Source organism: Anoplolepis gracilipes, chromosome 14 (assembly GCF_047496725.1).
Source record: "Anoplolepis gracilipes chromosome 14, ASM4749672v1, whole genome shotgun sequence".
Lineage (NCBI taxonomy): Eukaryota > Metazoa > Arthropoda > Insecta > Hymenoptera > Formicidae > Anoplolepis > Anoplolepis gracilipes.
In genome coordinates this window covers 8,033,650-8,051,182 of record NC_132983.1, presented here as the reverse complement: position 1 = coordinate 8,051,182, position 17,533 = coordinate 8,033,650, and the positions used below count along the sequence as shown (strand labels likewise).

General features: G+C 36.6%; 1 protein-coding gene and 1 long non-coding RNA gene across 2 annotated transcripts; one reads left to right on the top strand and one right to left on the bottom strand.

Annotated features, from left to right (window-relative positions):
- The first annotated feature begins 398 nt into the window (after positions 1 to 398).
- LOC140673438 (uncharacterized) lies at positions 399 to 2,668 on the top strand. Its single transcript, XR_012048056.1, has 4 exons — positions 399 to 543; positions 1,523 to 1,648; positions 1,729 to 1,928; positions 2,531 to 2,668. It is a non-coding gene; the product is annotated as an uncharacterized lncRNA (long non-coding RNA).
- A 9,394-nt stretch (positions 2,669 to 12,062) lies between these two features.
- Positions 12,063 to 12,413, bottom strand: LOC140673507 (uncharacterized). The gene has a single exon (XM_072906484.1). It carries the CDS (start codon positions 12,411 to 12,413, stop codon positions 12,063 to 12,065), a length of 351 nt encoding a protein of 116 aa, XP_072762585.1.
- Between the last annotated feature and the right edge of the window lie 5,120 nt (positions 12,414 to 17,533).

The following is a 17,533-nucleotide window of genomic DNA, read 5'->3' as shown; positions in this document are numbered from 1 at the left end:
ATAAATAATGTTTTCTTTATTTTCTTCCAAAAATTGTATTAGTATTTCTATTATGGTGTCTTAAGGTTCTTGAGAAGTATTCTGTTGTATTTCAGCGTCGGTTGCTTGTGGTTTCATTAATTATTAATTTATTTGAGACTAATATAGAGAGATAGAGATAAAAAGTTTTATGTTTATTGAGTGCACGTATTAAGTATATTGTAGATATTTAAATTTTAAATTTCTATGATCAATGATTTTTAGACACCCGGTATGTAAGATATGTATATAGGGTGGCTTTAAAGTAAGATTTTGTCTCTATTATTCAGTAATGACTATTAAGTATTATCCTAACTTATTACTTAAGAAATTTTATAACTTTTATAATTAATTCATTTAATTAATTATTATAGGGAGTGATTTGGAGAGTCGAGATTGAGGACAGATTATCGTCATTTCAAGTCCTTTATAATGGAATTGGTCCGGTCTTCCTAGGATGGACCAGTAAGAACAAGATGGCTGACGTCTTATAAACAAATAGAAGTATTTCGGAACCGATTAGGGGTGAGTTTACGAAAATTTGGTTATAAGATCTACAGGAAATACTGCATAAAATAGACGAGTTAAATTTGTACTTTTACAGGTGCAAAACTGTGATCTATTGAATAGTAAAATTCTAAAGTTGTCTTAATTTAGTCAAAGTTTTGCATAAATCTTAGTTTAGTACTAATAAGAATTTTTGAGGGTATTTGGGATCATTAAGTTCAAAAATGAAAAAATCAAAAATGGCGGCCAAAATGTGTAAAATTGGTTAAAAAGTGTATCCTCAAAGTTTCAAGCAAATTAGAAATTTTGTTAATTATTTATTTATTTTGTAATAAATTTTTGTGTTTTTTTTTATTGTTCTTATATAACGTTATTGTTAATTAATCATGAGAAAAAAAATTTTGGTTGGAGATTATTAATTTACAAGTAGGATAGAATAACTGAGAAAAATTCTAATTTCGTATCTCCAATAAATTCGTTATTATTTGATTTTACAAGTAACTTGTAAATTAACTTATGTTGGAAAAATAATTTTTTGTAATTATAAAGGAGTCTTAATTATAATGACTTGACTAAATTTTCGATGAGAAAGATAAGGTATTGTTTATAAATTATTGTTAATTAACAAACGGATTATTTATAAGTATATGTGTATGGAGGGTTTTAATAATTACTCTAATATGCAATTATATATTAAAATTATTATCTTAATATGTCAATTAATTATTTATTTATGAACAAATTGACTCGGTTTTATTATAAATTGCGAAAAAGGGGATGAAAATTTAGTTCGGGGGTTGTTGTTAGGGGTGTCCAAATAATGGCACCTTTATTTTCTATGTTTTTTGGGGGGTGAGAGGTTTTTTATTATGCGTCCCTGTAAATGTCCCGAAAACTGCCGCTGGACATATATGTATATATGTATACATATGTCCAAGGGTGCCTTTCAGGACACCAAGTTTCCTGTCAATTTTCTTTTTATTTTATTGTTATGAAGGATCTTGTGATAATGGAATTTCTGCTATGGAATATCTACCTTTGATGGCACGTAACAATAAAGTTAAAATTGATTGTTTATATATTTTTATAAATTAAAATCTAAAAGGTCGTTTTCGATAAATAGGTATGTATATGTATAAGTGAGTATATATATGTGTTAATGGGTATACATAGAATTTTAATATTTATTTTCTGGTTCTTCAGGTCGAGTTTAATTGGTGAACTAAATTTGATTTCTCAATGTAAAATGGTGTAAGAGTGGTAAATCTAACCTGTAAATCTAACTGTTATAAAGTTATATAGTCTATGGCTTATGGAGGAACATATAATTTAAGATGTTGTCGGAAGTATTTATTATTTTAACAAAGAAATCGGCAGTAATTTATGGATCTTCAAATAAGGAGGTAAGATATACGATTAATAGTTTTAAATGGAATATAAATTTTATTATTTAAACAATTATTGTCGCCTGTATTAATGAATTATATGAAGGTAGATTAACTGTACTAATTGTTATGGTGAAATTTAGAACTTCATTATGATGTTTTATATTTAGTAAAACTGATATTTTATTTAATAAGACTTATAACTAATGTGAAAATGACAATTTTATTATATATATATATAGATTTTATGTATGTATAGGTGTGTTCGTAATTGAGTCTAGTGAAAAAATATTACTAGAGGGTACATAAAGTTGAGAGTATAATAAATATTGATAATTATTATATTTATTGGTTGTTCTTGAAGAGGATAAAATTATCTCAATATAATTTGTTAATTAATTTGATATGAATTAATATATAATTTTGGACAAGTTATATTTATATAGTAATGAGTATGAGAGAATTGGTTATTTTAATTATATAGGAGATTTTGTGATTCATGAATACTTTGAATGGATTTCCTTATTTTGTAATAAAGTAATTATTATTATTATTGTTAAGATTATCCTTATAAATAGATATATATATATATATTAAATAAAATATATATATTTTTGCAGATTTAATATTACGAGGGAAAGTGACATCCAAATAAATAAATTTACACTGGAATATGGTTCATTAGAGGCCGGCGCTATTATTTATTTAAAAAGTCACCGTCTCCGATGGAAAAGGGAAGTGATAGTATAATAAATAAGAAGGATGCTCCTTATTTGCTCACAACATCATTTATTAAGATAAGTATCGTGGATCTTCCTTTTTATATATATATTTCTATTTATTTATTCTTTTTCTATTTATTTATTCTCTATTATAATTATGAAAATCAATAATTAATAATAAAATATTAATTTATAGATAAAAATAAAATTTATTATTTTCATAAATGCTTATACATATGTCTTGGAAAGATTTTTATTAATACTTTATTTGTCTCAAAAGCCTTATTATGAAAATCTATTGCTATAGTTAATTATTTTAGTAATATATATATATATATATATATATATATATATATAATAAAAAGTGGTTTTTTTTCTTCTTTTTTTTGTGAGTTATATCTGGGAGCTAAGGGTGGAACAGTATTATATGAACAGTAATATAAATGTACTTGCAAATGTATTACTATTACTATGTTTTTATTTATTATATTATTTATATATATATATAATGAAGTTTTACGTATTCTATATTTGAGATAATATTGTTAAATGATAGAGAAAATGCTTTAATATAGTGAAAGCAATTGGAAAAAATTTCTAAATTTTATTTATAATAATTTTAATGATATAAAGAAAGGGTAATAATATGATTACTAACGTGCAATTAAAATAATGTTGAATTAAAATAATATTAAGCGACATAAAGTAGTATATAATGTGTGTTTTTAAAAATATATATATATATTTATTATTATTTATTAAGACTTTAAGATTATTAGTTAAATTAAATTATTGCAAGGATTATATATTTAACTGAATTATTTTCAATGATATTGCAATACGAGAGAAATTTAATAGAAATATTTATTATTCTATTAGTTATTTCAATTCTGATTTCTCTTTTTTCTTTTTTTTTCAATTATGTATATAATTTCATTAAAATATTTTCTTTATGTACATACCTATATATATTTATATATATATATATATGTATATCCGTAAGTGTGACTTACTTTAATAATATTTTATTATTGCGAATTTTCCTGTGTCTTCTTGCGTGCTGTTCTCCGTGGATCACCTTCGGGGATGTCTGCGACAAGGATCTCAGAAAGAAATAATTCGATCTGCGCCAGTGGTCTAGGCCATCCAATGAACTCGAAGGTTCTTCGGGTGCTGAGAATTTCGACTGGCTCTAAAGCCCGCGGCCACTCGAAGAGTTCAACAACAATCCTTTGATTATTTGGTATATCTACTGTAAGTTTTTCACTATTTTTAGTTATTTGATCAAAATCGTTAATTTGTTTTTGAATTTGCCGTTGTTGGCGTAAAGCGGCGCGTAACTGTTTGTACTTTTTACCAGCGCGGTGAGTACCAGGCATCTACTATAAATTATATCGTAAATTTATTTTGATTTTGCTAAATTAATATTTGTTAATAATCTGGATTAAACGACGCCCAGACAGCTCATCGACTAAGTCTCAGCTCTGCCTGAACTGTAACGAGAGGCACGTCACCTTGCTCTTTCCCAGGCTCGGGACTTGCTATCGCTTTATCCAGATGATAAAAATTCTAATATCGTTGATATTTAGTCAATATTTGTTAATAATTTGTATAATATCTAATTGTTTATAGTAAATGTTGGCTCTGGAATGTAGGAACACTGAATATAACAATTCACTTAAAATAATGCAAGAATAAACTAATATATTTCAAATATCAAAATAATTTTAGAAAAATTGCAAGTATATAAATTGCTATAATAATGTACAGGAATCTATTAATTAAAACGAAAGGTCCATCCGCACTGTACCGAGATTAAAAGTATGAATAGTAATATAGTGTTAAATCTAAGTTTAATTTAAAATGAATTGCGAAGTAAAAAATCTTAAAGTATTAAAAGACTACCTCGACAGCACAAAGTAGTAGTCGGAAAAACTAGGTTGAATTTTATTCTAGGACGCAGCGAACAAAGACTCAGAGATTCTTAGGACGACTTCTTCACGACTCCTGAATTACGACTGACTAACAGTCCACACGCTCGACTGACTTCTGAGGTTCGTCCCCACTTTCAATCTCTCCTTCCACTAGTCATCAGAAGGGCCCAAGTTCCTTCAGGTTGGTTGATCTTGTTCGTATGAAGATGAACTTTGGTTTGAAGAGGGAAGTCTCCTCCTCTAGAGTTATTGAAACCGAGTGAGTTCTTCGATATCTTAATTTCGATAAGATGATGCGAACTTTATAATCAAGTATCCGTTGTTATATTTCGAGGAAGCTCTCGCGATTATACTCAAGCGATTTCTTTATAATCACTTGTTTCAACTGAAATGGTAATCGAGTATCGGTTTATTAGATTAAAAAGAAGCTTCTTCGCTGATCGTCAGGATGTTTAGGCTACTTGATTATATATGATTTCATGAGTCTTTGTGTCGCCGTTATCGCGTGCGTCATATTAATTATCGATTTTTTATACAACGCTAAGACTTATTCATATTGCAGCGAGAGAGATTTATATTATTGTTATAATAATTTATTTCTCAACATAATATTACTTATAAGAATTTTGAATACTTTCTCGTTGCATCACATTTGTCTTATTGATTAATTTTACATGTTTGTTAATATTTATATGGGGGACTATATTCTTATTTCTAGTATATTTTATTGAATTTATTTTGACATATGATGCTTTTGTTTTTCTAATATTGATTTTATTCAGCTGCGAAAATTAGCTCTTAAGCAAATATTTAATAACAGTTGTTACCTTCTTTTTATAATTTTAATTTTAATAATATCCTTTTGACACCCAGTATATAAGATATATATATAAGGTGATTTTTAATTTTAGTTTTGACAACCATCGCTTTGTAAAATAAATCTTCCATATAAATTTACAGAATTACTGACGCAGATTAATATCAGCAGTATTTATATATTTTGTACATATATATATATATATATATATATATATATATGTATATATTATATATATGTATACGGATAGATGTATTTTATTCAAATATCGTCAGTGCGCTTGTACCTTTATATGTATTTAACTACTAGTTATCCTTTTAAGAATAGGTGATTTTTACGTGGAGTTCGATAAGTTTGGTATAATTTTGTAAGAAGTTAATTTGTTTAAAATTTATATTTATCAATAATGAGTCGATATAATTATATTACGACTGTTTGATATATATATAAAAACATATATATATATATTTAGAATATATATATAACCGTAAAGACTTCGACTTTAATTTTTAATTAATACTTAATATAATTGAATAATTATGATTGTATGATTATTTTTTATTCATTAAGGACAACATTACTTAATTATGGTTTTGTATAAGCAAGCATTTGGTAATATGCCGATTCGTGTAAAGCTAGAAAGATATTACAGTTTAGAAGACGCAATCGTTGGAGCTATTCAATTAAGCAAAACCTTAGAAACCGAAAATCAACGCAAGAGAATCACTTTTCCTACACGACCTGTTCTTACCCCTCGTGCAGATCTTACCCATAGTCCTCGCATTCTTCAGAACCGCGTAGCCCAACAGCTTCTCCCATTTCCACCCCCAGAGTACACGACATGCGTAATAACGTCGCCCCTTTTATTAAACCATTAGTTCCTGGACAACCTAGTCCAAATTTTCCCACTGAAAAAATATGTCGCTATTGCAAAACTCCTGGACATTTGATTACAGAATGCTGGAAATTAGATTATAGAAAATCACTCACCGGGGATATGAATTCTTCTAATCAATCTCCTGACAATCAGGGAAACGGTCAGAGCGCTCCGGTACAAGGAGGCGTTCGCCGGGATGCTGCTCAACAGGAACGCCCAAACCCCTCTCGAGTCGTGCAATTCATAGATACAGAAAATCAAAACCTGGAAACACAAAAGTAAATAAACATCGGCTCATAGCAAGCATTTCCGCTCCTACTGTTACTTTAGCATCTCCTGATCTAAAGGACACATGCACCTTTATGATAGATTCCGGTTCTGATTTAAATTTAATTAAGAAACAATACGTCAATTCTAATATTTTCCGGATAAAAGAAATATTCAATCATTGCAAGGAATAGCATCCGAACCAATTAATACTTTAGGTGCAATTTATATATCAGTACTAGGAAAACAAACTGAATTTCACATAGTTTCCAACGACATACTTTTCTCGCAACACGATATTCTTGGTAATCCGTTTTTAAAAAATAAAAATGCAAATTTTGATTTTAAAATAAAACAATTACTACTTTAAAATACTTCGATTCCATTCGATAAAGTGGAATATATTAACATTAAACCAAGAACAGTCACTTCTTTCTTTATTAAAATTACAAATCCTGAAATAAAAACAGGATACCTTCCATTAATAACTTCTATAAAAGGAATATACCTTGGAGACGCGATAGTTTCTAATATTCATGGCAAAGCTTACTTTCCTCTTTTTAATACTAATGATGAAGATTATAACATAGAAATATCTTCATTCACTCTGCAGGAATTTGACACCATTGATACCCAAGAGAATCTATATTCCTCTTGTGGTGCCAACGGAATCCGAGGGTTATCCAAGGCCACAGTTCGTTGTGTCTCTGATCCTGATTCTTCTTACTAATCCTCTTCTTCTTCTGAGGAAGACGAAGATGATTTTTCTACGTCTCATGGAGGCTTTTGCAGTGTTATTGATTCCCGAGGGTATCAGACGAGCATGAGCCATCCTTCAACTCAAAATTCGTCTCAGTTAGACGAGATCATTTTTGAAACACCGCCAGAGAGTGCGGAACTTACCCTAAAGCTCCTAAGGTTGGAACATTTAAATAAAAAAGAAAGGAATAATCTTCAAAAACTGGTTTATAATAATCTAGACAGATTTCATTTGCCTAATGATAAATTGGCAACCATTCATGTAACCCATCATTCTATTTATACCACGGATGACTTTCCGATCCACACCAAGCAATATCGCTTTCCTCCTATGCATAAAGAAGAAATAGACAAACAAATTACTAAATTACTAAGGGATGATATGATAGAATATTCACTCTTACCTTATAATCCACCAGTATGGATCGTCCCTAAGAAACCCGATTCTTCTGGAAATAAAAGATGGCGAATGGTGTCACATGCAGTGACCCACTGTTATCATCTACCTAAGTGTCAATAACAGGGTTGCTCTCTATTTAGGTTTTTGGGTAATCTGTCTAAATCGGCTATACCCAGGGCTCCGCCGAGAGCAGGATCAATGAGTTCTACGAACTAATAAATCAGGGGATTTTTTTTATTGATCTGGAATTATGATAGAAGCTTGATTTAAAAACTCTTTAATAATGTTATCTAAATTGTAAATAATATTTTCTTTATTTTCTTTTATAAATTGGATTAAGATCTCTAATATAACTTCAGGGTCCACAAAAGTGTCTTGTTGAATTTCAGTGTCAATTGTTTAAGGTCTCATTTATTCTTAATTTATTTGGAGCTAATTAAAAGAGATAGAGATAAGATTTATATGTCTTTTGCATGTAAGTATTGAGAATATTATAGATATTTGAATTTTAAAATTTAATGAGTAATGATTTTTTGACACCCAGTATATAAGATATGTATAAGGGTGGCTTTAAGTAAGATATCGTCTCTATTATTCAGTAGTGAGTATTAAGTATTATCTTAACTTGTTAATAAGAAATTGGAAAATTCTTATAATTAATTTATTTAATTAACTATTATAGGGAGTGATTTGGAGAATCGAGATTGGGGACAGATTATCGTCAGTTCGAGTCTATTACAATGGAATTGGTCCGGTTTTCCTAGGATGGACCAATAAAAACAAGATGGCTGACGTCTTATAAACAAATGAAAGTATTTCGGAACCTATTAGGGGTTAGTTTACGAAATTTTGCCTATAAGGTTGTCAGGAAATATTGCATAAAATGGACGTTTCAAATTATATTTTTACAGGTGCAAAAACTGTGATCTATTGAATAGTAAAATTCTAAAATTGTCTCAATTTAGTCGAAATTTTGTATAAATCTTAGTTTAATAGTAGTAAGGGTATTTAAGGGTATTTGGAATCCTTAAGTCAAAATATAAAAAATTTAAAAATGGCGGCTAAAATGTGTAAAATAAGCTAAAAAGCATATCCTCGAAGTTTTGGGCAAATTAGAAATTTTTGTTAATAATTTATTTATTTTGCAATAAATTTTTGTTTTTTATTGTTATTATTAAATACTATTGTTAATTGATCATAAGGAAAAATTTTGTTGGAAATTATTAATTTACAGGTAGAATAGAATAAATGAGAGAAATTTCTAATATCGTATCCTCGATAGATCTTATGTTGTTCAATTTTACAAGTAATTTGTTAATTAACTTATGTTGGAAAAATAATATTTGTAATTGTACAGGAGTCTAATTATAATGACTTGACTAAATTTTATATAAAAAAGATAAATTGTTTGTAAATTTTTTTTTTTTTATAAATTTAAATCTAAAAAATCGTTTTCAAAAAGTTAATATATATATGTTAATGGGTATACATAGAGTTTTAATTTTTATGTCTTAGTTTCTCAGGTCGTAATCAATTGGTGGACCAAATTTGGTCCCTTAATGCAAAATGGTATAAGAGTGGTAACTCTAGGAAGTTATATAGTTTATGGCTTATGGAGGAACATATGGCCTAAGACGTATATATTATTTTAACAAAGAAATCGGCGGTTATTTATGGATCTTTGGATAAGAAGGTAAGGTATGTGATTAATAGTTTCATATGGAATATAAATTTTGTTGTTTAAGCAATTATTATTGTCTGTACTAATGAATTATATGAGAACAGGTTAACTATATTAATTGTTATTAGTAGGAATTTATTATGATGTTTTTTTTTATTGATAACATTGATATTTCATTTAGTAAGATTTACAACTAATAAGAAAATGATAAATTTTATAATAAATATATAAAATTTATGTATGCATAGGTATGTTCGCAATTGAGTCTAGGGGGAAAAAGAAAGAATATTACTAGATCGAGCATGAATATGAAAGGATAATGAATATTTGTGATCACTATGTTAATTTCTTGTTCTGGGAAAGGACAAAATTGATTTAATATGAATTGTTAATTAAATTGATGCAAATTAATTTATGAGTTTTGGACAAATTATATCTATATAGTAACGAATATAAGGGAATCAATTATTTTATTTGTGTGGGAGATTTTATGGTACATGAATACTTTGAATTGATTTCTTATTTTATAATAAAGCAATTATTATTAATATTATTATTATCCTTATGATTAAGTATATATGTACTAAATAAAATATGTCTTTGCAGATTTGATATTAAGTAGGAAGGTGTCATACAAAATAAATGAATTCACACTGGAATATGGTTCATTGGAGGCTGGCGATATTATTTATTTAAAAGTCACCGTCTCCGATGGAAGAGGGAAATGGATGGTATAAGAAGGATGCTCCTTAATTTATTATATCATTATTTATTAAGATAAGTACCATGAATCTTCCTTTTTATTATATTTTATTTGTTTATTTCCTTATTATAATTAGAAAAATCAATAATTAATAATTTAATATTAATTTTATTGATAAGAATAAAATTTATTGTTTCATAAGTACTTATACGTTTGTCTTAAAAATTTGAATAATATTTTATTTATCTTAAAGGTCTTATATGAAATTATTATTATCGTTAATAAAAAATTTATGAAATATATATATATTTATTTTTGTTTTTATGAGTTATATATGTATATAGGAGCTAAGGGTGGAACAGTTTACTATATGAGCAATATAAACGTATTTGTTGTGAATGTATTATTATTATTATGTTTTATTTATCATACTTTCCATATATATATATATAACAAAATTTTGCGTATTCTACGTTCGAAAATAATGTTATGAAATGATAAAGAAATTACTTTAATATAGTGAAAGCAGTTATCTATAATTCAATATATATATACTGTTTTATTTAAGTTCAATTTTGAATATGATAAATCAATAATAGGAATGTATATAATGTGGTGTGTTTGAAATTATGACTTACATTTATTAATGCTTCTAGTTTTGCTGATTTTCCTGGGCTTTCTTCTTGTACACTGGACGTCGTGGATCTCCCTCAGGGATGTCACTAGCAGGGGTTGAGGCAGCTCGATTTCAACCAACGGTCCGGGCCAGCCAATAAATTCGAAAGTTCTTCGCGAGATGGGAATTTCGACCGAGTCAGATGTAGGAAGTTGGTCGAAGAGTTTTACGACAATTCTTCGATTGTCTGGTACGCTAACTGGATTGTCTTTTATGTCTTTTTCTACTTGGCTAAGGCCGTTATCACTATTCAAAATCTGTCTTTGTCGTCGTAAAGCAGCACGTAATTGTCTTTTACTGGCGCGACGGGAACTAGGCATTTACTATAAATTATAATCAAAATTTTATTTTAATTTGATAAATTATTATTCATTATAGGCTGACAATCTGGATCAAACGGACATTCAAGCAGCTCATCGACTAAGTCTCAGCTCTGCTCGAACTAACACGAGGGGCACGTCACTCTGCTCTATCCCAGACACGGGTTTCGCTAACGCTCAAGATCCAGACGTACGTTAAATATTTATTCAATATTAAATTACTTATAGTAAATACTGGTTGAGGGTGAAGGATCACTATTTTGAAATAATGAACTTGTGAATATCGTGAAATAAGCAACTATGTATTTTAAAAGCTTGAAAATTTTACAGAGATTGCGAGTATAGTAATGATTGATTACAATTTAAAAGTAAAAGGTACAACCGCACTGTACCAGAAATTGGAAATTAATTAACAATAAAATAGTAATTCTAAATTATAATATAAGACGAGTCGCGAAGACGAGAAAATAAAGTATTATTAAAGATCTACCTTGACGACACAAAGTAGCTGACGAACTAAGTTAAAATTGATTTTAGGACGCAGTGAATAAAGACTCGGAGACGACTTTCTTATTGCAATGGTTTAATACGACTGCTGAATTTCGACTGACTCCGTCCGCAAGATCGACTGACTTCCTTCGGTCCGTCCCCACTGCAGGGTTGCCTCCCTCCAGGCATCCGGTGAACCCAAGATTTCCCAGGGTTGGCTACTTCGTCCGGATGGAGATGGATTTTTGGATCCTGGTAAGAGAACTCTCCGCCTTCGAAGACATCAGAAGTGGCGAGCTCTTCATAATCTTAATAGGTTCGATGAAAATTGCAAATTTCATAAGTTGGTATCTAGCGGTAAATTTCAAAAGCGAGTTGTTATAATATTTAGCTTCGTTGAATCTCTGCGTCGATAGATAAGGATAATATTCGGTTTCATCGACTCTTTATGATTCTCGGCAAATTGCAATCGGGCTCTCCGATTCTTTTTACTAATGAGAGGTTTCTTTACACCGATTCGACCGAATAGCTCAATACCCTCAGACGTCTGGATACTGTGATACGACTCACATCAGCAAGGTTCTCGTCACGTAATTCTTGGGCAATCATGCCGGCAGTCTTCCGAACGTCAACCACAGACTTTCTTCTTATTAATTTGTCAACCCGCGCTGTTGTTTTCCGGGGTCGACCACTTCGTGGACGATCAGCTACACTTCCTGTAGTCTTAAATTTGTTGATAATATTATTCACCGTTGTTTTACCTATTGATAACAATGCTGAAATTTCTCGCGACGTCTTGCCTTCTCTTGAAAGCTTCACGACAACTTTGCGTAATTGTATTGTCGTGTGTGGCGACATGATGTTCGCTAGACGACTTGTTGTGAACTAATGTAAACATTTCAATACTATAACACTCTTAATGCAAACAAATACATCGTCAGAGTACCTAGTTATATCTTGGCCCGATATTTTTGAACACACAAATTAACGCATTCCAGGAATAATGAAGTAAATATATACATTCCTTTATCTTAAACTACACTGATTTACTGTTAAAACTAAATACTTTTATGACATTCAGGCACTCTTTACTATATAATTATTGTTTTTCGAATATCGCAAAAAAAACATTTGGCCCGAAACTTTTGATCGCCACTGTATATATATATATATGTGTGTGTACAGTAATGCTTGTCATATTATGCTTTCAAATTATTAATTCTTTATTGGCTACACTGAGAAAAGAGTCTTCCATGTAGATTTACATTTTATTGTGGAATTAATATGAGAAAAAAGGGGTTGAAGCGTCCAACCCTTTTTTTTACGTCTGGAAAATGCTTTACGCATCCCCCGAGGAGCGGGAGCTCCCCGGGGGTATGTGGGACTCCTTCTATAGACGGGGTATACCCACTAAAAACCAGACGGTGGTCACTACCCGGCGAGTATGGGTGGGTCCTGGGGTCGGTTTCGCATTCTACCAGGACCCACTCTCGCCAATCCCCCCGGATGGTCGGGGGGGATTACTACCATGATGCGCCGTTGAGAAAACTCAACGGCGCATCAGCGACGGCGCCGCGATGACCACAGCGCGGCGCCGCTACCTACCCTGGGGCCAAGGTGCAATGGGGAGTGGCTGTTCCCGCACCCACCCTCTTGGCCTCTGGGGGAAATGAGAATTAATTCTCACTTCCCCCTACTAATGACCGGATGTACGGCCAAGTTTTGGGGCGAGAGGGGTCTAACAGACCCCTCGAGTTTACTGCCCCGTAGGGGTGAGGGGGGAAAGACTTAGTCTTTCCCCTTCCTACTCCCCCACTTAACTTTGCTGGGGGATGACGGAGGGAGAGGTGTATTCCACCTCTCCCTGTTCTCTGCTCGGAAGGAACGGAACATAGTTCCCCCCCACCCAAAGCATTCGCATCGTCTACCCCTAAGTCCCCACATAAGGGGTACCTGGAGGCCGACCTACACCCCGTCCTGGAGTGGCCAGGTGTATCATACCGATAACACCTGTTACCTCTGTCCACCCCAGAGCGGCAGGAGGTGCTCAGGTGTCCTAACGTTAGGCACCTCAAACACCTTAGAGGGCGGGCCTTCGGATCCTTGATCCCCCCACTACCCTCTCTCCTCTCCTTCTCATTCTTTCCGCCCCCAGTATCTTTACTGGGTCGGATCTCTCCCTTACCCTTCTCCGATTTTTTTTTCCTCTTAACAACTCTCCACTCCTCCTCCTGTCCCTTTTTCCCTCTCATCTTCTTTTCCTCTCCCTTCTTAAGAATCCCGGTAGGATCCTTCACTCCAGAGTGACTCGGGTGACACCCCCGCCTACACCTCTTTGTAGGTTGTGAGGAGCCTCTTCCAGTTTTTTACAATCCATCAAAATCGTGTCCTGCGATCCGGCTCTCACTTCATTGTGAGGATCTAAATCGCAGGACACGCTAACTTCTTTTTGCTCAGGAACGACCTGAAGGGCCTTTCTCCTGAGCTTCGGCCGGGCTTGGATTGCTTGATCCATTTTCCCGGCCGAACCATCTCCATTCTACTCCAAAAGCAGCCGACCTACCTCCTCGAGGTAATCCCTCAACTTATCAATGATGCCATAAGTTAGTTCGGCACTGTACTCCATCCAGTACCCGGCATTATTGTACTCCTTCGTGCTTTCGACTTCCTCGAGCCATTGATATAGATCAAGGCCCGAGGATCGAATTTTCTCGACTCTGGCGATAGCCAATGCCCCCGAGAGCCTCGCCAGCAAGTCCTCGGGTAGCCCTTTGCTCGATGACGACAAAGGGGGGTCAGGGACAATAGCCCCCCTCCGCCGGTCCACCGTATCCGACCCGGTGGCGGTAACTCCACTGCATCGGCTCATCCCATGTTTTGGTACACTCTTGGTACCCTTCAGGATCTCCCGGGAGTTGTGGGTCCTAAGTCCCGACAACCACACCGGGATCACCAACCAGGTGAGCCCCTCACCACTAACCTAACCCACCACGTCAAGGTAGTGTGCCGTCGGAGGGGTGCACTCTCCGAAGAGGGCCGATAGATGGCCGTTAGTGGTCTAGCCGCGTACACGGTGACGAGTCGTGCCGTTTGACCAAATCGGGCGACATCCCCTTTGGCCCCTAGCTCGCCTGGGCCATGTCCACTTTTGGCATCCCTCGGGTGACACCCCTGGCCTACGCCTTTGTCTCCGATGTCTACCCTCGGAAGGTAGCCATTCGCGTGCGTCTTTCGGTTATTATAGTGGTCAAGATAAATCACCACTAGGCAGACTCCTGTATTGGCGGTCCGGCCGCACTTCATGGATCCTTACCTTGACGATGACCTTCCACAGGGCCCTGGTTTCGCACAACCCCTCCTAGGTTCCGCTACTAACAGGTTCCCGCTTCCAGTCCCCGATCCAGAAGAGCCCCTCCCCTTGGACGAATTCCCATAGGAGTCGAGGCACGTACTAGCCCCAACGGCAGTTGGCCCGGAGAGGTCTTCTGTGCAACGACGCCCCAATTCAGCGCGAACCGGTTTCCCCCGGTCAGGCACCAACCATTTCACAGGATGTTATCGCATTGTCGATGAACATCCTGTCCCAAACGCCTCCGTGTTTTGTACAGGGGGTAGGCGAACCCCTGTTCGAACCGTGTGTAGCATCGGGACGGTAATGTCCTTCAACCCACATCGGGCTTCCTAACCCGTGTCCCCATCGCCGCGTTTTTATACGAGGGAGAAGGCGGACCCCTGTGCGTACCGTGTATAGCATCGGGACTGCGGTCCTTCAACCTACATCGAGCGTCCTGTTAACCGATCCGTCTTTCGTGATTCCTATACAGGGGAAAGAGGACCCCTGTTGCGGTGTTTGGTGACTTTGGAACTCGAATCCAGCCGAAAATCCCTCCATCACCCACCACCAAAACCCGAATCAGGGAGGAGCGACCCCCTGATGCCTCGCCCTGCTGTCAAGCCAACAGGTCGAAGTCCTACCCGAACCTTGCATCGTAGGGTGATTATCTAACCTACGACGACCAAAGCGATGCCGGCGAAACCCGTCGCCCCCGAAGAGCCGGCGGACTCCCGACACTGAGATGGCCCGGAAGCAACGACCGTCCTAGGAGGCTCGTCGGCACCCGTAGGTCCGTCTCCTCCCAAGAAGCCTGCCCCGAACGCTTGCTTCCCGTCCTGTTGGGATTTGCGACGCGTAAGCCTCACTTTAGGATCGGCACCCAAGGAGCCCGATCAGCATCGGGTGCCTCTCCATCCGATCGGCTCTTCTGAAGAGGACTCCTCCGGAAGGGAGGACGCTGTTCAGGCGGGCACGCTAAGGCTCTCGCGTAGTGTCTTCGTTACTCCTCAACCAGCCCAGCCACGCTCCGGTTTAAGGGCTTTCGCCCCCGGCGTACTATGTGGCGTTCACCATCATTTCCGCCGCGACCGTCGCGCCTGTAGCAGGGACCGATTTGTACGCGTCCGACACCCAGGTATGCATGCCAATGCTATGCATCCTGCCCGGGATTAGGTCCAAGAGGAAATCCGGCTAAAGGTGCGCTCTTAGCTATCCCTCCACTCCGGTTTCCCGGGGCTTCGAGACAGAGCCTTCTCACTACGGCAAGGTGGCGCACCATCGAGGAGGGGGAGGCGTCCAAACCCTTTTTTTTTCTTGTTACGTGAGGAAATGCTTTACGCATCCCCCGAGGAGCGGGAACTCCCCGGGGGTATGTGGGACTCCCCCCTATTTATTAGGATATACCTACTAAAACCTCACGGTGGTCCTCTCAGCGGTTAGCCCTGGGGTCGCTTTCGCATTCTATCAGGACCCACCCCCGCTTGTCTCCCCCAGATGGTCGGGGGGAGATTTCTGCCTTTTGATGCGCCACTGAGAAAAGCCTCAGTGACGCATCAACGACGGCGTTACGGGACCACCACCGGCTGCGGTTATGGACGGGCCCCGGGGTCACTTTCGCATTCGACTGGGACCCGTCCCCGCTAGGTCCTCCGTCCTTTGCCCTCGTCAAGGATCGAAGGAGGGAGAACTCTTTATCCGCGCGGGCGGCATCGGGCGACTACGGACGTTCGATGCCGCACCGATGGCGACGTTGTGGGACCACCACGCAACGTCGCCTTTTCGCTGAGTCGCGGTGCAGGTGCGGCGGACACCTGCACCCTTGCGACCCTGGAGAAGGGACAGTTAATGTGTGAGCCGTTCCCACGAATGGGAAAGGCCCGTGCTACCTCGCCCTTTCAGGCATACGCCACATTTTTACATCCACTGTCTATCGGAACCGCCCCGAGACGGGCGATGGAAAAATTCAGTAGCGCCTGCTGGTTCGTTTGTACAGGATGGACAGTTTGGTCACGACGAATAAGCCCTTCTTTTTTTTCTTAGGGTGACAAACTCCGCCGGCTGGCATTCGCCACTATCCGACTCCTTCACCCCGCTATCTTATCCGTCGTACCCACGGGGACCACGGGGAGGCCTGTCCATTTGCATCCCGACCTGGATGAACGCTTCTGACCCTGTCGGGCGAAGGGAATGGTGGGATAGGTGGGCGTATTAAGGTAAAGTGAACTACCTAATTTCATCTAACGCGACGCGAACGCTGCTCGAGAGCGTGGTTGTCCCGAGAAGATTACGGGGTCACACCCCCATATCCGAAAGCTCCGACCTTTTCGGTTGAACAACGTACCTACCTAATATATAATCTACGATTCGTATCCCTTTAGCCAGAGGGATTCTCGGCAAAAATCGGTGAACACGGAAAGGGCCTCTGGGCTTGACACGAAGAAGCGTGCCACATCCGGCTATTGCCATTCATCTTCCGGTACGACGCTTCGCAGGATCTCTCTCTGCGCGTCGAAGAGGGGACATTCCAGTAAGAAGTGCTGGACTGAATCAATTCCACCTCCGCAAATGCACACGTCACTTTCCACGAGACCTAACGAGAGTCTTTCCCTAAAATCTCCGTGTCCAGTGAGGACTGTGTGCTCCA